Source organism: Elephantulus edwardii, unplaced genomic scaffold (assembly GCF_000299155.1).
Source record: "Elephantulus edwardii isolate Elephantulus edwardi_28Jun2011 unplaced genomic scaffold, EleEdw1.0 scaffold00001, whole genome shotgun sequence".
In the NCBI taxonomy this organism is placed as follows: domain Eukaryota; kingdom Metazoa; phylum Chordata; class Mammalia; order Macroscelidea; family Macroscelididae; genus Elephantulus; species Elephantulus edwardii.
This window is the reverse complement of record NW_006399751.1, coordinates 36701242-36722052: the sequence shown is the minus strand read 5'-3', so window position 1 is coordinate 36722052 and position 20811 is coordinate 36701242. Positions and strand designations below refer to the sequence as shown.

General features: G+C 38.4%; 1 protein-coding gene across 3 annotated transcripts in view; it reads right to left on the bottom strand.

Moving 5' to 3' along the window:
* The window catches only part of ZNF385B (zinc finger protein 385B), a 458430-nt gene that overhangs the window by 32891 nt on the left and 404728 nt on the right, over positions 1 to 20811 (bottom strand). For all 3 annotated transcript variants that reach the window (XM_006878783.1, XM_006878784.1, XM_006878785.1), the window contains exon 4: positions 19245 to 19407. In XM_006878783.1, coding sequence (XP_006878845.1) covers positions 19245 to 19407 — 163 coding nt within the window. The remainder of the gene's footprint in view (positions 1 to 19244; positions 19408 to 20811) is intronic.

Below are 20811 nucleotides of genomic sequence, written 5' to 3'. Positions count from 1 at the left end.
GAAAGAAGGATCAGTAGTTGGAAAACATGGTCTTGGTGACAGAAATGAGGCTGAAGGTAAAATGACTGAATTTTGTACCATCAATGATTTACTCATTACAAACACCTTTCATAAGAAACACAAATGATGGCTATACACATGGACCTCACCTTATGGTCTACCAAGGAATAAGATAGATTACATCTGTGGAAAGAATCATTGGAGAAGTTCAATATCAGCTGTCAAAACAAGGCCAGGTGCTGATAGTGGGACAGACCATCAACTACTTATATGCAAGTTCAAATTGAAGAAAAATTAAATCAAATCCACAAGAACCAAAGTTTGATCTTGTGTTTATCCCACCTGAATTAAAAAACCATCTCAAGAACAGATTTGAGGGTGTGGACACTAATGAATGAAGACCAGATGAGCTGTGGGAGGATATCAAGAATATCATCCATGATGAAAGCAAAAGGTCATTAGAAAGACAAAGGAGGACAATAATACTGACATGGGTGTGAGAAGTGACTGTGAATATTACATTAAAGCACCAAGAAGCCAAAGCAAAGGAAAGAAACCAGAATGTTAAGGATCTGAACAGATGATTTCAAAAGGCAGCTTGGATAAACAAAGCAAAGTAGTCCAACAAAATGTGCAAAGAGCTAGAATCAGAGAATCAAACGGGACGTCTCGCTCAGCAATTCTTAAGCTGAAGGAACTAAAGAACAAATCCCTCAAGTTGCAATACTTAAAGATTCTATAGGCAGAATATTGAACGATCTAGGATTCATCAACAACTGATAGAAGGAGTACACAGACACTGTACCAAATAGAATTGACAGACATGGAAGAATTTCATGAAACAGTATATGACCAAGAGGTGATGGGGCTAAAGGAGGAAAGGAAATTCAAGCTGTTCTAAAAGGAACTAAAAAAAAAAAAGAAAGAAACCAAACCAAAAAAACCAAGGCCCCAGGAATTGATGGGATGCCAGCTGACATATTTCAACAGACAGGTACTGCCCCAGATATGCTCATCAAGTTGTACCAAGAAATCTGGGAGGACAGCAACCTGGCCAGCTGACTGGTATATTTATTCTGATTTAAAAAATGGATGATCCAACAGAATGTAGAAATTATCAAGCATTATCACTTATATTTTACACATGCAAAAATCTTGCTGAAGATCATCCAGAAATGACTGGAACAGTATATCCATAGAGAACAACCAGAAGTACAGGCCTGGTTTAGAAGAGACTGTGGCACTTTGAAGGAACATCACTATTCATGCCAGATGGATCTTGGCTGAAAGCAGACAGTATCAAAAGAATATCTATCTGTATTTCATTGACTGTGCAAAGGCATTTAACTGTGGATCACAACAAATTATGGCTAACCTTGAGAAGAATAGGAATCCTAGAACACTTGATTGTGCTTATGCAAAACCTTTACTTGGACCAGGAAGCAGTCCTCAGAGCAGGGAAACACTGCAGGTTCAAAATCAGGAAAGGAGTGCAACAGGGATACATCATGTCTCCATAACTTTTCAAACTGTATCTGCAACAATTCATTCAGGAGGCTGATATTTATGAGGAGGAATGTGGCATTGAAATTTGAGGAAGACTCATCAACAACTTGCACTAGGCAAATGACACACCTTCCTTAAAGAAACTGCAGAAGACCTGAAGCATCTTCTGCAGAAAGTCAAGGACTTATAGCCTTCAATATGAATCTCAACATCAATAAAACAAAGATTCTCACCACTAGGCTAACTGTAACACCATGATAGAGAAGGGATTGAGACTGTTAACAATTTCAGCTTGCTCGGGCCCACCATCAACACTTTTGGAACCAGCAGCCAGGAAATCAAAAGATGAATTCAATTAGGAAAGTCTCCTGCCAGGGTTCTCTCCAGAGGGCTGAAGTACAAAGATGTCAGCCTAGAGACTAAGGTGTGCCTGATCCAGACCATGGTATTCACAATTACTTGATATGCCTCAGAGAGTTGAACAATGACTAGCTCACAAAAGAATTGATGCCACTGAGCTGTGGTGCTGGAAAAGAGTATTGAACATACCATGGACTGCCAAGAAAACAAACAGGTATGTTCAAGAGAGGGTGAGCCAAGTTTTTATCTGGAAGCAAGGATTTTTGAAGCTCTGTTTCACATACTTTGGGCATGTGGCCAGGAGGGTTCAGTCCTTGGAGAAGGACATTATGCTTGGAAGGATGGAAAGGAAGGGCCCAGATGAGAAGGACCGATACAGTGACTGGGGTAAAAGGGGTAGATGTGTCAGATACAGTGACACTGGCTCATGATAGGAGAGAGTTCAGAGCTATTGTGCATAGGGCTGCTATGAGTCACAGATGACGGGATGGCACATAACAACAGCAGCAACAACAATCTATTATATCGCAAGGCTTTGAAATAGGGTTTCCTCTCCCCCCGTACTTTCCCTCTTCATTTTCGAAGGAAAGGATCCCCTTTTTCCTAGCTTACTTTTCTCAGGGGATCCTTCGTGGTGTAGCCCATAGACAGCTACACTAGTAACCCAAAGGAGGTGCTTCCGGGTTCAAGTTCACCAGTGGCTCTGAGTGAAAGATGGGCAATCTTTCAATCATGTAATTTACAGTCTGAAAATCCACTGGAGGATCAGTTATGAGTCAGTTCCAACTTGATGTGGCAATGCAATTTGCATGTATATTCTTTCTCTCTGTCTTAAAGTAAAACCTAACAAAATTTCTCATAGTGCATAGTTGGCATAGTGCACTATTTGTTGTACTGTTAACTGAAAGGTGAGCAGTTTGAATCCAACAGTCACTCTGCAGAAAAAAGATGAGTAGTTTTTTGAGTCTCAAAAGATTTATGGCCTTGCAAAACTGGAAAAAGAAAAATCACTTGATCTAGCAATCTCACTATCAGATTATCTATCCCGAAGAAATAAGAGCTGTGACACAAACCTTCAGGTTGGCAATCCAATTCCTTACCACTAAACACAAGATCTCCCTAAAGAGAATGCAGTTATTGTTGTGTGCTGTCAAGTTGGAAACAACTCACAACCGACTCTCCAGTAGGTTTTCAGAGATAGTCATAGTACAAGAGATTGCCGATCCTTATCCTGTGGAGCAGTTGGTGGATTTGAACCATGTGGCTTTGGGATTGCAATGCAGCTTCTTACCTTTAGGCTGTCACTTATTAAGTTAGGTGAAAGGAAAAGCAGGATTATCAGTGCATTATCATGAAAGAAAAGGAAGACACAGAGACTTAAAGCTGGATTACTGGAAATCAGAGTTCAGAGAAGAAATAGGAAAAGTAGCATTTTTTTGGTGGATACAGAAATTAACATTATAGAACAAAATTAGTGTGAGTGGTTGAATGAGAAAATAATTTGCTTTGTAACTTTCCCTCCAGCCACAATTAAAAAAAAATCCAAACAATAAACCAACGCACACAACAAAGCAGAACAAAAAGATTTACAGCTTTAAGCTGATAGAGGGTTGCTATGAGTTGGAATCAATTCAATGGAGCAAGAACTTCTGATCGACTAGGAATCTTTGTCTGACCACACTCAGTCAGGGTCTCTTTTTACTTGTCAGGCTTGTCATCACTTTTTCAGCATCTATAATTCCAGACAATCATGTGCTTCCATAAAGTTAAGGCCCAGGTTTGTTTGATTTACTATAATATACCTAGTGCTAGTATAAATACTGGGTATTCTCTAGGGACTCAATGAATATATGCAAGTACACGAATGAATAAATCACCTAACTTTCCATTTTACATTACTGTAACTTTTACAATTTAACATGTTATGAGCATTTTGTTAATTTACTTTAGAGCTGCATAAGTTCTTGGGTAAAAACACTCCAAAGCAAATTCCTTGCTTCCAGGTTGACGCTGACTCACAGCAACCCTCTAATGAGATTCTGAAGTAAATCTTCTTGGGAGGAGAATGCTCCTCTTTCTCTTGTGAAGCAGTTAGTGGACTAGAACTTTGAACCTTTTGGCTAGCAGCTCAATATACAGGGTACTGTATCACCAGGGTTCATTATTCTATCGGGTACAAGAAGTTTATTTAAAAAACATCCTAGATCTGATGATCTTGTTTCAGCTTTTCCTTAGTACAAATACTCCTACAATCAGCATTATCATGCATAACATTGTAATTTTCTTTCTTTGTACTTAGGATTATTTCCATGGTTTCAAGGAAGAAGAATGAATTACTTTATATCTTCCTTTGCATTTAGAATTATTTTCATGGTTTAAAATCCAGGAAGAGGAATTAACAAGGCTAATGAAATGAACATTTTTATGGTTCTTGATTTATTTTTATGAAGTTACTTTCCAAATGAGTTCTCTCAATTTAAAACACCACAAGAAATACAGATACATCTGCTAATGATTTTTCCAAGAATGTAAGAAATTTTTATTGGGTATTAATCATATGTCCTAGGGATTATTAAAAGAATTGTACAAAATTTTAGATGGAAAGAATAAAGTAAATAGCTTTTTTCCAAACTCAAAAGGCTTTGTACAAATTAACTTCTATCACTGCTAAAAGGACTTTGTTAATGTAGAACTAAAGATGAAGATACAGCTCTAAGAAGACAAGTTATTTTAATTTGGAAATGGCCATTTTATTAATCAAGTGATCAAAAGTCATCATAAAACACAGATATTTGAAAGCAAGACATAAAACAATCTCCATCATGGTAAGAAATTCTAGGATTTATGTCATTCATATGTGAAAGAAAGAGACGCATGTATTTTCTTGGGGCTAAGTATTAAAAACATATAAGAAACACCTAAAAATCACACTCTAAGAGTATTTTTTAGCAAGAAACTGGGAATGAAATATGTCATCTGACAAGTTTCTTAGATTTACTGACATAAATGCCAGCAGGGACTGGCGTTTCCCATTTTGATCAGGCCTCCTGCCCCATACCTTTGATCTAAGGAAATAACCTGGATCCTGGCAGGGCTGCTTCTGCACACGGAACACCCATTTTTCTCCATTACCCGATGGGGATGCATTAGGTTGTTCCTTTTTCAAAACTGTCTCTATACATAGAATAGACTGAAGACTTATGAAGTGCAAATCCATTCCCCGAATCAAGGAAAAGACACTGTCTCTTTCTTGCCCTGCTCTTTCTAGGGAGGACCCTGGAGCATCCCAAGTTAAAGTCCACTTGGTGATAATAATTTAGTATCTGCTAATGATGTGACTACAGTATGCAGGATGGGGTAGCAGAGGCTGCAGGGGGCATAACAGGTGAGGCACATTAACCAGTGGGGGGATAAGTCGAAAGACATTTCCTCCACTACATGAAAATGCGAGGAAGACCAAGAATGTCCTTCCCCTTCTTTAAATGTTTCACTGGGAGAGTTAGGCTCATCAAGACTTAATGTCCTGGAATGAAAACCCAAGTAGAAATAATTACTAAGAAGCAATAAAACACGCACATAAAGAGGAGTGTAAGTGCAGGTCACTGTTGTGTGTCAGCATGGTATGAAGTGATCATGGAGCCAAAAATAAGGGGAAGGCTTTAACTTTTCATTGGACAAACAGTTACTTTTGGGGGGGAAAGGGGGAGTACCATTTATTGGATGTCTATGATGTGACACGAACTCAGCCAGACATCCTGAATCGAATAGCTCACTCTTTATTCTTGTCTACAACCCTAAGAAGTAGGCAGCATTTGCATATACAGATGAGAAAACAAGCTTCACAGAGGTGACTTGGCCAGGTTGTTGGTCAGTAAGCAATGGAGCTAGTCGGCCTGACTTTAAGCTTATGCTCTTTTAACTATGCTATCACTGTGCAGGGGGTAAACAACACCAGGATTCATGTCTTGATTAATATATCCTTATTCTAAGACACTAATTTTTTAAGGCAAAATGATTACTAAAGATAGGAAGAGGAGAGAGAGAGAATAACCACCTTTTTTGGGTGGCAAGCTTCTAGAGATGAAAGCAGTGAAATATTAGCTCAAAAAGCATGTGAAGCGAAGTGTATGTACCTAAACTCAAGGCATCTATCATGATGGTAGATTTGAGGTACCACATAGTGAGACTCTCACCTATCGTCTCATTTCTAACTGAATGCCTCTGTTGTCACTATCTTCTTCCAGAAGATCAAATCCACCAGCTGCTCTATGGGAGAAAGATTGGTAATTTACAGCCTGAACAACTTATAGCCTCTGAAAACCTACTAGAGTCAGCTATGAGTTGGTTCTGACTCAACAGCACATAACATCATGTTTTTTGTCCATGAAGTCTTTCAGAATCATGAAAGAAGACAGAATATGTTAAATGTTGAACACAGTACACACAAAAACTTTCTGACCCAATGCAGAATATATAACAATCAGCTACATGTTAATTATTATTCATTTTAGTTGCTGTACAGCCATAGCCAACTCATAACTGGTCTTCCATATGGGTTCTGAGGCTGTAAAATGCACGAGTAGAAACCATCCATTTTTCTCCCACAGAGACTCTCATGAATTAGAACTGTCCAAGAAGCACGACCTTTGGGTTAGTGGCACAGTGCTTTGTGGACTATGTCACAGACCCCTCAAGTTATTACTAGTATTGCTATTAAGACATTGTTTTGTATTTAAGTCTAACATTCTTGATCTAGCTTCCTAGAATACAGTAAATGTGGTTTAGCAAAAAAAGGAAATTATAGCTGATCATCAGAATGGACATAAGTCATCTCCCATTGACAGATGGAAAAGGAAACAGTTAAAGAGTTTTGTTCCTCCCCACAGGAGGAAGTAAAAACTTTGAAGTCTGTAAGATCAACAATAAGTGACATTCCTACTATGCTTCACACTATGCAAAGTTCTTCCGTAATTACATAATTTGATTCACACAACACTCCTGTGATATAAGGAAGGCACTGGTCCCATTTTACAGGTATGAAAGCACAAGCTCAGAGGATTTAGGGCTTTCTCTAGCACCTCAGTGAATCAAAAGAGAAAAGTATACCCTGATCTACAGGTGTGATGTCCAATAGGACTGTCAGTAACTATGTATGTGTACTTAAAATTAAGTCAAGTAAAAGGAAATGTTTAGTTTCATTTTAGTAGCACGGGTCACACACCTCAAGTCTTCAATTTCAATCACTGAAGAAAGATTTATTAGATTGGGGCTGTTCTAGAGAGATGAGGGCAACAGCTTACCACTGTACAACACAACACCCAGGATGCGTCAGTCTCATGCAGAATCCCAGGGAAAAATCAGGAAAGAAGAAGATTTTTCTATGAAAAAAAAAATTAAGCTTAACTTTATAATAGAAGGCTAGCTTTAATTGTGTGGTACAAGATCATAAAGAGGAATTCTGATGGTGCAAAGTTAAGAGGTTGGCTATTAACCCAAAGGTTGGTGGTTCAAGGTCAACAGCAGCTCTGGAGGCTAAAGATCTAGCAATCTTAAAGATTTCTGTAAAGATTTCAGTCTAAGAAACCCTCTGTGGTAGTTTTACTCTGCCGTTTAGGATCACTATGAGTTGTAATTGACTTAGTGGCACAAAATAATAAAAGTCACAAACACCCACACATTGGATGCAGGATCTCACTAAGTGCCTAGCACGGTGCCCTGCATATAGAACCAACAAATGTTTATTCAGTAGTGCTATTTGATCACCCACTCGTGCCAGAAAAAGAAATTATTATAAGAGAATTCTTCCTCAAGCAAATAAGTCGAAATGCCATAAAATGGTAAGAAATAACCTTTGTAGGAATCTCAAGGGCATTTATGTTTATACATTGACAAATTTATTCAATGCACATAAAAGCACTTTTATAGGCTACTATCTTTTCAGGGTAGAAATGCTGTAAATAAATATAATAAAAAGGGATGAATACCAGTTAGAAAAAAATACAGCCTAAAATGAGAATCATGTAAACTTTAACAAAGAAATCCAAAGTTTTAATTTGGGGGGGGTGGTTTGTAATGTATCACTAATAAACCACAGTAGCTTCTCAGTAAATCAGAAGTCCATTCTAACAGTTACTTCACTTTTCTTACAGAAACAACGGGAACTAGCTTCCAGAAGTAGAGAAACTTAAATGACGTATTGCCATTGAGTTGATTCCTAATAGGAAACCTATGTTGTGCATGGTCAAGCGGATAGGCAGTGCAACTTCTTACGCAACAGGCCACCAGAACTCCCTATCCTATGTCTGTGCTGTTGGGTACCGTCCAGTCAGAACCGACCCACAGCATCCAGTGAGGTTTCAGAAGCAGTAAATCGCACAGGAGAGGACTGCCCATTTCCTTCCTTCCTCCTGCAGAGCAACTGGAGGATATGAACTCTGTGCCTCTGGGTGGGCAGCCCAGATCCTGACTAAAGCCACCAACAGGTCATAGTAAGACTGCCCCATAAAGTTTCCATAGATGTATATCTTTACAGAAGCAGAGTGCTTTATCTTTCTCTCACATGACTACTGGTAGATTTGAACCACTAACCTTTCAGTTAGCAGCTAAATGATTAACCGCTGTTTCATCAGTAAATGTTCAGTATTATTTCAAAGTAATGTAAAATCCTCAAAAGGTTCCAGAGGATGACAAGCAACCAACTGACTAAGAATCTTCAGCCTTGCCTGGTAGGATGTGGCTGCCAAATGTAAGGTTCATAGGCAAAGGTGAAAGCAGTTCTACCTTTACATCAATGTTGAAAGTCTCTATGATATGCACATTTCATGAAAATAGGAGTCTTAGTATAATGGTCTGTTCTCTTTAGATAGATGGGACTCATCTGTGTTCCACATGATTGTACCTCAGAACTTTAGACTTAGGTATGTGCCATGAATATGGTTAATGTATTCTTTTATGAGAGAATACTTAACCTTAACCTCCTGGATTTGGATAAATGTATGCCAAATTTATGACAGTTCTTGTCTATAAATGACCACCTCTGCCAGAGCAGAAAACTGTAATTTCTTCAACTCAATAGCACAAGGTTCTGTTGCTAGAGGCAAAAGTTGGGGGCCAGGGAGAGACAGTTAAGAATACCTGGTCTGCTAATCAGTGGAATTCTGTGGCACAGTGGAAATGAGGAGTGGTGCGGAAAACTTGGTCCCATGAGGAACAACACATAAAACTGGGAAACACATACAGGAACTCATAAAACAATGAGGTAAGGGTCTCTGTATTCTGGGCAGAAAAAAGCTCTTCAACAAAATTGAAAATACACTCACAAAAGGCAATCATAACAATCTGAACTGAAGCCTTTCTAGGTGAATCACCCAGATCTATTTGTTGACATGTGATCTGGGTTTACACCTGAAAAATTGCCCCCAAGCAAAATCACAGCCTGTGGGGAACTAAACTGAGCTGCTGGGGTGCCCTGCCCTATCTCTCACCTTCCTATACTTTTCTGAGAGTATCATATCACAGTCTATCTTGGTGATGGGTATAGAATAAAAACGATGCCTCCAAGTTTACAAAATTATAACTTTAAGATGGACTGATTAAAAAAATCTACTGAAAATGTAAACAGTGTTAAAACACCCCCTTTACGAGGCAGTTTAAGCCTCTTGCCATATTGATCCTGCCCTTGCCTGACAGTAACCTCTATTTTCTGAAGACTATGTAGCTCCAGTCACGCAGAGGGCACATTTGTCAAGCTGAAACTTAGAGAACATTTGTCATTTTCTATTCACTTGAAAGAAGAGTTTTGATTCAAACTTGCCCTTGAAAGCTCTGTTACTGTTAAAGCTTTCTTCTACTGCAGCATAAATGTTATAGACAACACATTACATAGAAACTGAGGACGATCCACCACAAAAGGCTTGAACCAACAGCTCTTTATATTACTACCATTGCACCTACCGCAAAACATTAACAGTCAGCAAGCAATTTAGAAGTACTTTGTGGTCCTACTCACCAATTCTTAACATGTGGTACAGTAGCTTCTGTATTTGCCCTTTGGGATGCTGGCATTTACTTCTCTATGTCACAGATTATTGTCTATTCTTGAGTTGCTATAATCAAGGATGCTTTATGCAGAATAATAAATGATCCAGGAAGTATTAAAAGAAGATGGAATGAAGATCGAACTGGGGATGAGGGTGGAGAAAACAGTGCAACAATGAATGAATAAAAACCTAAAATCTCTGTAAATGTTCATTAAAACTAATAAAATTTAATAAAAAAAATGAAAAGAAGATGGAAAGAATATACTGAGTCACTGTATCGAAAGGAATTGGCAGATACAGAAGAATTTCATGAAACAACATGAGCAAGAGCCTATGGTGATGAAGAAAGAAGTTCAAGCTGCTTTGAAGGAAATAGCAAAAAATAAGGCCCCAGGAATAAATGGTATACCAATTGACGTACTTCAGCTAACAGATGCTGCCCTGGATGTGCTCACCAAGTTGTGCCAAGAAATTTGGAGAACAACCACTTAGCCAATTGACTGGAAGAGATCTATATTTATTCCCATTCCAAAGAAGGGTGACCCAACAGAATCAGTATCACTGATTTCACATGCAAGCAAGATTCTACTGAAGATTAACAAAAAATGACTGGAACAGCATATCAGTAGAGAACTGCCAGAAGTCCAGGCTGGGTTTAGAAGGGGTCGTGGTATTGGGGATACTGTAGCTAATGTTATATGGGTCTTAGGTAAATGCAGGAAGTACCAGAGGAATGTCTATCTGTGTTTAATTGATTATGCAAAGGCGTTTGACTGTGTGGAACATAACAAACTGTGGATGACTCTGAGAAGAATGGGAATCCCAGAACACTTAATCATGCTGATGTGGAAACTATACTTGGACCAAGAGGCAGCTGTCAGAACAGAACAAGGAAACACTGCATGGTTCAAAATTGGGAAGGGTGTATGCCAGGGATGTGTCCTATCTCCATAACTTTTCAACCTGTATGCAGAGCAGATTATCTGAGAGGCTGGGCTCTGTGAGGAGAAGTGTGGTGTCAGGATTGGTGGAAGATCTATTAACAATCTGTGTTATGCAGATGACACAACCCTGCTTGCTGAAACTGAGGAGGACCTGAAATGCTTGCTACAGAGGGTCAAGGACGGCAGCCTTCAGAATGGATTGAGGCTCAATGTCCAGAAGACAAAGATTCTCATCCCTGGACCAATTGGTATCATCAGGATGGATGGTGAAGAGATTGAGATTAACAACTTTAGTCTGCTTGGCTCTATGGTCAATATTCTCGGCACCAATAGCCAGGAAATAAAAAAATATTGCGATGGGAAAGTCTGCTGTTAGGGACCTCTCCAAAGTACTTAAGAGCAATGGTGTCACTCTGGAGACTAAGGTGCATCTGATACAGGCTATGGTCTTTGCAATTACTTGTTATGCATCACAGAGTTGGACAATGACTAGGAAGGACAGAAGGAGAATTGATGCCTTTGAGCTGTGGTGCTGGAGAAGAGTATTGAATGTACCATGGACTGCCAAGAAAACAAACAGATTCATCCTGGAGAAGGTTAATCCAGGCTGCTCCTCAGAGGCAAGGATTCTGGGGCTTCATCTGACATATTATGGACATGTTGTCAGGAGAGACAGGTCCTTGGAAAGGAACATCATGCTTGGGAGGGTGGAGGGACGGCGCAAGAGGGGAAGACCCTCTATGAGATGGATTGATTCAGTGACTGGGGTAATCAGGATGGGTGTATTGGAGACAGTGAGATTGGCACAGAATTGAGCAGGGTTTAGGGCTGTTGTACATAGGGTCGCTATGAGTTGCAAAGGACTCAATGGCATATAACAAGAACAACAACAACAACAACATGTCACAGAAGTAATGGGGATACTGGGGAGAACACAGAGCTAGAAGCCTCAAGGAAGGAGGTTCTATTGTGATTCCAGAGGAATTTCATTCATGCAACTATGTACACTAAAACTATCCCATAAGGATCCAAAGATGTAAATCTTTACAGAAGCAGAGTGTGCTTTATCTACTTTATGCTACTATTCTAGAAACTAGGTTCTACCAATTACTACATTGTTTGGGGGCAGCTATGTATTATTATCATCTCTCTTTGTGTCACTAATATATGACACCGTGCAATACACCCCAACTCCATCATTAGGGTGGAAGATCTTTAGAAAGCAGGCTTTCCAGTGTTGTATCCCACCCACCAAAAAGCCTGCTGCTGTAGAGCTGTGTCTGACTCATGGTGACCTTCCGCTGGGTTTCAGAGCTGTCAATCTGTACAAGTAGAGACAGCCTCCATTTACTCGATCAGGATGGCTGGTGGTAAAGTGTTGACCTTTCGGTTAGCAGCCCAACCTTAGAGCCTGTTATACCACTGGAATGTTCAGTGAATAGACACCTTTGTTGCACAGATGAATGGAAGATAGATATTAATATCTGCCCTACCTATCTGATAGGGAGCTCTGGTGACCTAGTGATAAGAAGGTGTGCTGCAATCCTGAAGGCACATGGTTTGAGGCCACCACAGGAGAAAGATGGGGAATACTCCTGTGCTACTAACTGCCTCTGAAAACCTGATGGAGGGTCAACTATGGATTGGTTCCGACTCTATAGTACACCACCACCACAACAACAACAGCAGCAGCCTAGGTTGTTGTAAGGGTCATAAAAACATACATGTGACTCTTCCATTTTGTGATAGGATCCTGTTGTTATATTTTAAAAGAGCTGTGGGGGCCTCATAGCTGAAGAGTTGCCTTGCAAACCAAAGGCAGGGGATTGGAAAATATGAGCTACTTTGAACGAGGAAGATGGGTAATCTCCATGTGTGCAATTTACAGCCCCTAAAAACCTGCTGGAGGGTCTGCTATGAGTCAGTCCTGACTCAACAGCAATGAACTAAATTGAGCAATTATATTTTAAGCATAAAATGCTATTTTAAATCTTTTCTCTTAATTGCATTTATAAATGTATCTATAACATTTTAATCAGCCCATCTGCTTTTCATCTGTTTACACAGAAACTGATTAAGAACCATTTAGTTGTAAATAACCTTCTATATATTGAATGATAAACATATTTCCCTCTTTTGATATCTAATTTTTTTAAACAAAACAATCCAGTGTTCAAGCCTAGAAATATGGACCATTTGGTTAGTGATCAAACTGTTTTATTATTTTAAAGCTATGGTAAGGTCTTTTGAAGGGTCTGTAATTTTTTTAACCTGTTACTTATTGCATTTCAGTTTTCTCTGACTCAGAATGGCCCTATAGGACCGAGAAGAAATGTTCCCTAGTGTTCCAAAGGGTACAAATCTTTACTGAAGCAGACTGCCACATCATTCTGCAAAAATGTGGGTGGTAGGTTCAAACCAGCAATATTTTGGTTAGGAGCTGTGTGCTTTAAGCACTGCATGTTATGAGTCGCTAAATGCTATCACAAAATAGCCTTCAATTTGATGTATGGGCTATATTATCTCAGGGAAGTATGCTGTTTTATGGCATTATGACACTTGAACCCCAGGGAGAAATTCAGTAAAGTGTCTGGCCGATATGTTCTAGCCATCTTACTGAAGCTGCCTAGTGCTTGCTGTGTTTTGACCCCAATTCTCCTGAAGCACATTTCTCCTCCCTCTCACTATGTTTCCATCTCTCACTGATGAATCATCACAGAGCTTGGACAACCTCTAGGAGATGATGAACACATTCCTTGGGATTTTATATTTAATTTCACCCCAAACTTCTTAAAAGTGAACAGGGCAGCCATTCTTATTTAAATACCCTAGTAAAGTGCATTTATTTTTTCACTCATGGTATCGGAGCTTTTTACAACAAATGGGACATTTTACTATTGTGGTTTACACTGTTTTGTTTACTGGCCCAAGAGGAAAAGAAACAAACAAAAAACTTGACATGGTTACCTGGGAGTTTAATATGTAATATAATCTATTACAAGAAATTTCTCTATCATACAGGTTTGGGCACAGTAGGAGCAATATTACATCAATGTAATATAATAGAGAGATGGTTGTCTGAAGTATCAACTTAGTAAACAAAGGCTTCTTTAGCTCTTGGGAGGTTGTTAGAGCACTTCTTGGACTAGCTGGGCTCTCCAGGAGCAGAAAGACGCCCCCTGTAGGTCCCATGCTCCTTGTTAGACACTCTGAAATCATGCTTCACCTTGACCATCCATGTTCAGTGAATCCCAGGATGCTGTTTTAGGAGGAATTCCTTAACAGTTATTTCGTCCCCCTCAAAACTTCCCTTCATCAAACAACTCTCTGTTGCTAAACTATTTATGCTAAAATATGAAAGTGAAAATTGAATGAGTTAATCCTAAGGAGGTTATGCCTATATATTTGAAATCTGACAGCAAAGACATCAAGTAATGAATATTTTAATGTTTCATTGAAGTATCTAAAAAACACATTGCTTAAATCAACTTGACTGAAGCTCTTCATTCAGAAGAAAAGACCAATGCCAGCGATTTTCATAAGAATTATCAATCAACCATGAATTTTCACTGTGACAGTTATTAGAATTTTTTACTTTTTTCTTGGGGGAAATATTGACTGAAACAAAACATTTCAGTCAATTAAGTTTCATAGTTTCTATTCTTCTTCCCATTCTTTTCCCCTTGACATCTATCTAGACCATTCATGTAGGACTTGGTTTTATATCTGCTCTTATTCTAAAACAAGGTTTTATTTTACCTGAAAATTAAAATTTCAGTTAAATATAGACTCTCAAGAAACAAGTAGTTAACACGAGGTTATGTATTAAAGGCTTAGCCCAATGTATTGCACTTTGCTCCATGGATACTGAGAATTGAAGATTGTGTCAAACCTATATCAAGCAAGTCTATTAGTAGCATTTAAATTCTTTTAAAAAATAATGTCACTGCATACTTAATAGACTATATAGTGTAAACATAAAAAAAACTCAAGTGACTTGATTTATTATTCACTTTATTGTATAAAGTGATCTGGAATAGAGCCTATGATACTACTAATACATGTCTGTACATTATTTAGGCTATGTTTTCTATATAAGCCAAGTTTCTAATTTTCCAGCTTGAACATTCTTTAAATTATGTGAGAATTCTTGTTTAGATGTTGGGATTAATTTGAAGATGTCAAAAGAATCAATATATGTAGTAAATACAATCTACTCTGTAGTAAATACAACCCAATTTTTAAACGTCATTATAACCAACATTAATATTGCTTATGTGAACCTAATAAAAACAAGTAAAATGCTTCATTAGTATTTATATTAATATGAATTATGGACATTACAAACAAGTAATTTAAATTATTAGCTACTAAGTTTAAAACTAGTTACCAAAGAATTTGTGTATTTTAAATAAGGAAACATGGCAAATTAGGCAATTTAAGAATATTTATGATTTATTACTTCTCGTAGAAATATGGTCAGTGACATGGTGAGTTAGGTCAATATTCTTAGACCACAGCTACTTTGGTGTTGGATAGGGTAATCGGAAAGGAAACAGTGGATGAAGGCTAATGATCATGACCACCTCATTCCTAAGGGAATCCCTTGGTGGTCCAGTAATTCCCTCATTTACTAATCTAAAGTTTAGCATCTTAGATCTACCCAAAAAGTATCCTGGCAGAAAGACCTGGAAAACCCCATGCTGTTTAGTCCTACTGACACACATGGAGCCACCATGAGATGGAATTGACAGCAACTGAAGAAGAAACACCGTTGTGGAAACTTGTTTTGCTCTCTCCCCTCACTTCTCCCTAGGATTTGTTCCAATTTTAGTTCTCTTCTTCTTTATTCCACTGCTATATTTGATGCTTGCATTTGATATCATTAAAATGACATGTAAGCAAAATACTCTGGAAGATCATTCAAAAACATAACAGTACTTAGATACTTAGATAGGTAACTGCCAGAAGTTCAAGCAGGATTTAGAAAAGGCTATGACACCAAGGATTTCATTGCTGATGTTAGATGAATTCTGACTGAAACTAAAACATTTCAGAAGAATGTCTATTTGTGCTTTATTGACTTTGCAAAAGCAATTGACTGTGTGGATCATAAAAATTCTGGCTAACATGAAAAGAATGGGAATCCCAGAACACTTAATTGTGCTCTTGTAAAACCTATACCTAGACTAAGAGGTTGTTGTGCAAATAGAACAAGGAAACACTACATGGTTTAGAATTAAGAAGGGAGTATGTCAGGGTTGTAGTCTCTCTACATATCTATTCAATCTGTATCATGAGAAAATTATTTGAGAAGCTGGACTATGAAGAAGAATGTAGCATCAAGATCAGAGGAAGACTCATCAATAACATGTAAATGCAGATGACACAACTTTGCTTGCTCAAGGTGAGGAGGACTTGAACCATTTGTAGAAGATCAATTAATACAAGCTTCAATATGGATTGCTCACCATCAAGAAAACAATATTTTTTAACATCATGATAGATGGAGAAGATTAAAACTGTCAACAACTTCATCTTACTTGGATCCATAATCAACACCCTTGGTATCTGGAAATGTATGCAGTCAGGGACTTCTCCAAATTATTGAGGAACAATGTCAGTTTTGAGGACTAAGGTGCATCTGACCCAGGCCATGGTATTTTCAATTACTTGTTATGCATCTGAGAGCTGGACAATTAATACGAATGGCAGAAGAAGACTTGATGCCTTTGAGCTGTAGTTTTGGAGATGAGTATTGAACATTCCCTGGACAGTCAAAAGAACAAACAAATATGTCTTGGACAAGGTGCAGCCAGAGTGCTCTTTGGAGGCAAAGATGATAAAGTGTCATCTCATATACTTTGGGCATGTTGCTGGAGAAGTTATTCCCTGGACAAGGACATCATGCTTGGGAAGGCAGAGGTGTTGACGAAGGAGAGGAAGACCTTAAATTAGGTGGACCTTATATATTGACTGCTGCAATAGGCTCTAAAGTATCAGGAAGTGTGAAGATTACACAGAATAGAACAGGGTTCAGATGTGTTGGTCATAGGATCACTATGAGTTGTGCTTGACTTGACCACACTTAACAACACCACCATCACCACCACCAATACTTGATCCTGGGTGTTCTTACTGTTTTTTTAGGCAGGTACAACTGTTTAGGAAGCTTCTCTATCTTATAAGCAACAGTTAGCACTCTAATGTCAGAAGGAAAGCTTTTCATCATTAGAAATCCTCACTGGATGTCTAGTGGATACAGGTGTACAGTGATTGTGACCCAGGCTCCATACTTGGATTGTGTAACTCAGAACCTCCTTCTTTCTTTAGTTTTAGCTGTGATCTTTGACTTTTCTACTTTTTGTCTATTCCTCACATCATTCCTCATCACTTCAATTATTATCTAGAAATTTATTAATTTTCTTATTGATCCTTCTGTTTTCTTTACTTCTTGTCTACTCATTATTTTACCATGTTCTCCCAAAAAAACTCAGTTTACAAACATTAATATGATATTTTAAATGTAGTATTGCGTTAAGTTAATGCTGGAGCAAAGTTGGAAAATTTACAGAACCCACTAACTGTGCTATTAGCTCAGGTCACAGAATAGGCTGAAAGAATGGAGTAGCAAGAGTCTTCATTATTTTATCAGTTTACTTGTAAGTATTTTTAGATCATAATTCAGGTGATAAAAACCTTTGACATAGTACTGTTTCATAGAAGCAGTAATATCCTGTAGAAAATGAAACCACGTAGGAAATGATGAGAAGATCGATTCTACTCTCCCAAATGCTGAGTAACCTTCGGCAGATAACTGCCACAAAGTGTGTGCAGGCCTTGATGGCCTCTCTCATAAAACGGAGATAATATTTGATCCTAATATTTGTTGCACTAAAGATTAATTAGATAATATAGATTTAAAAACATCTGTTCTTTGGAAGAGCAAAAATCCTATGCCAACAATCCAATACAACATGATTTAGTGAGTCTGTCACATTAAGAATAAAAGCAAAAAAAAATCTTCATTATCAAATTCTGCTTAGCTCTCCCCTTCTAAGTTTTTCAGAACCATAATGGATGAGACTAAATCAATAATGGTCACATCATGCATAGTGTCTTTGCAGGAACAGGATATGCTGAACTTTCCTCTGATTGTTAGAGATTTACTTTTCTCCAAAGGTCCTTTGTAGCTACAAGAAAGCATTCTTAAGCTTGTTTCTCAGATTTACAGAGAGCAGAACAGGACTAGGGGAGAGATAGTAGGAGAGAGGAAGAGGTGGAGATAGGGAGAAAGGAAGATGAGGAGACAGAGGAGAGGGAGAAAAGGAGAGAGAAAGGAAAAAGAAAGAAGAGTGAGAGTGAGCAAGACACAGAGAGAGAAGAGACAGAGGGAGGAGAGAGGAGAGAGAGAGAGGAGAGGGGAGAGAGAGGGAAAGGGAGTGGGAGAGAAGGGAGTGGGGGGGGGGAGAGAGAGAGAGATTTTTTTCCTCAACAACAGAGCTGTCCCATAAAGACTCAAATGTAAGTAAAAAGAATGCGTTCTCTTAATCTCCTTTACCAGACACTGTTCTTCAATTAGCCACTAAAAAAGAGGAGACATCCATCATTAGCTTGAGGGATAGATATGAGAGTGTGAAAGCCTATTAAACATCCAATTTCATGGTATCCATGCTAGAAAAATGAAATCTTTCCCTTGCCATTGAATCATTGTTTGAATCTACTCAGAAGTAGTGCCAACTCACTGCAACTATGAAATACAGATTCTCTTTAAGAGCCTCTTCTACCAGTAGCTCATTTTCAATTTCCTAAAGGTGTGCTGTAAGTCAATTAATAACTCTGTAAACAATTCTCTCAAATCTTTGAGTTCCTTTGTTATTATAAGAGAGCTGCACAAAGGTCTTCTTTCTTGTTTAACAAATCCCGCATTTATCTAGTAATGCTGTTCTCTCAGAATACTCTAACTTTCTGCCCATTTACCCTTTAAGTGTCTTATCAAGAAAAGAGAATATAAAAATGTCTATTAGTAAGCATGTTTAATTTAAAAAAAAGACTCTAACAAAAAACAAACATAAAAGGAATAATCATTCAGTACTTTATATCTGTTTCCTCATTGTAGCTTCTACATCTACATGCATATATACTTATATATATAAATATATATTTACATACACACATATATACAGTTAAAATGTATATATTTAACAACACAGAATGATAACATATCAAATGCTTAGATTCCATGCAAACAGAAAGCACTTCCTGTGAAGGAAACATATTAATCCTGCAAAAAACAGATCATGGAGAGTAGCATGCAACAACTGTAGGAGGGTATGGGGCCAGGGCAGGGGGAGAGAGAGCACAGAGAATGTAAAGAACAAAAAGTGTCATTGACCTGATTTGTCAGAGCTGTTGCCTGTGATTGGAGTGATGGAGCAGCTGGGATTAGCCTTTGCGCTGTCCTTGGAAGAAACCATTTTGGGTTTAGTTTTCGTTGCCTCTAGTGCTTTGACCTTCTTGGCATGTTTACTTCCTTTGTAGTGGGCCTCGGCCTGGCTCTACAAAGGAGAACAAATCAGGCTCATTTTTTTTGCCACTTACAAACACCACAATGGATGATCATGCAGGGGGAAAAACCACATTCAATCATAGGCACCAGAGACATTCACAACCAAGCACTCTGACGATGCTTTTGGCATGTCATTAAGTGGTAGATCAATGTCACAACCTTCCACATGACATGGAGTGTCTCTGTCTTTAAAACCCAAACATTATACAAGTGGACAACTAGGTTTGGGCAAAACTGTCATGAAGGTGGGCTTTGTCATCAGTGCCCGTCACTAGCACCTCACTCGTGTGACTTTTCAAATGTTTGACTGTTATGAATCTCAGAAAGGCTATCAGCAAGCTTTCTGAAAGTCCTACCAGAGTATGACCTTCTACAACCATTCCATCTTCTCACTTCAGTCAAAATCCTGTCGTTCTGTATCTACTTTTTTCTGGACTTTGCTCTGAGGCCAAAAGATCTGATACAACAACCTGCTAATAGATGCTGTTGTTGTTGTGTACCATTGAGAAGTTCTAACTTGTAGGTACTCTGCGTGACAGAGTACAACTGACTCAAAGGCTTTCCTCAGCTATAATCTTTACAGAAGCAGATTGCCAGGTTTTCTTTCCACATAGCAGCAGGATAGGTTTGAACTGTCAACTTTTGCATTAGCAACTGTGAACTCAGGCACTCTGCCACTAGGAGTGGAAATAGTACAACATTGTTGATATGTCTACATATTCCTCATGGACCCCTTTGATATTTCCACCCTGGTGGCCTAGTGGCAAGAAGCTGCACTGCAATCTCGAAGGTACATGGTTTGAGGCAACCAGATGCTCTGAGAGAGGATGGGCAATCTCCTTTCATGCATTAACTGCCTCTGAAAACCCACTGGAGGGTCAGCTTTAGGGTTTGTTTCCCTCTCTGTGGTACACAACAACAACAACAACAACAACAACAACAACTTATAAGAACTATGAAGAAGTTAGATACAATCCTTGTTTTGGATCTGTGGCGTAATTCTACAGTCAAAGCAATAAATGTTCTGTTCATGGATATATAGCATGATTGTACACATAACTATGGCTTCAGTACTATATCAAAAGAAGAATTACAAAAAAGTGATGATTAAATATCTCCAAAAGACAAAAAATAAGTTACAGGAAACTGAGAAAACATTCAACAATTTATTGACATTTAGAAAGCTTCTCTCTGTTTAAGGGCAAAGTTTCTGTCCTCTAGGTGTTTAGCTCTGGTGGCCCAGCTATGGTGCCAACTCAAAGGTAGATGGTTTGAATTCATCAATTTCTCCACAGGAGATAGAAGAATGATCTCCTCCTGTGTGATTGACAGCATTTGATAACCTGCTGGAAAGTCAAATATGAATCTGTTTTGATACAGTATGCATATTAAT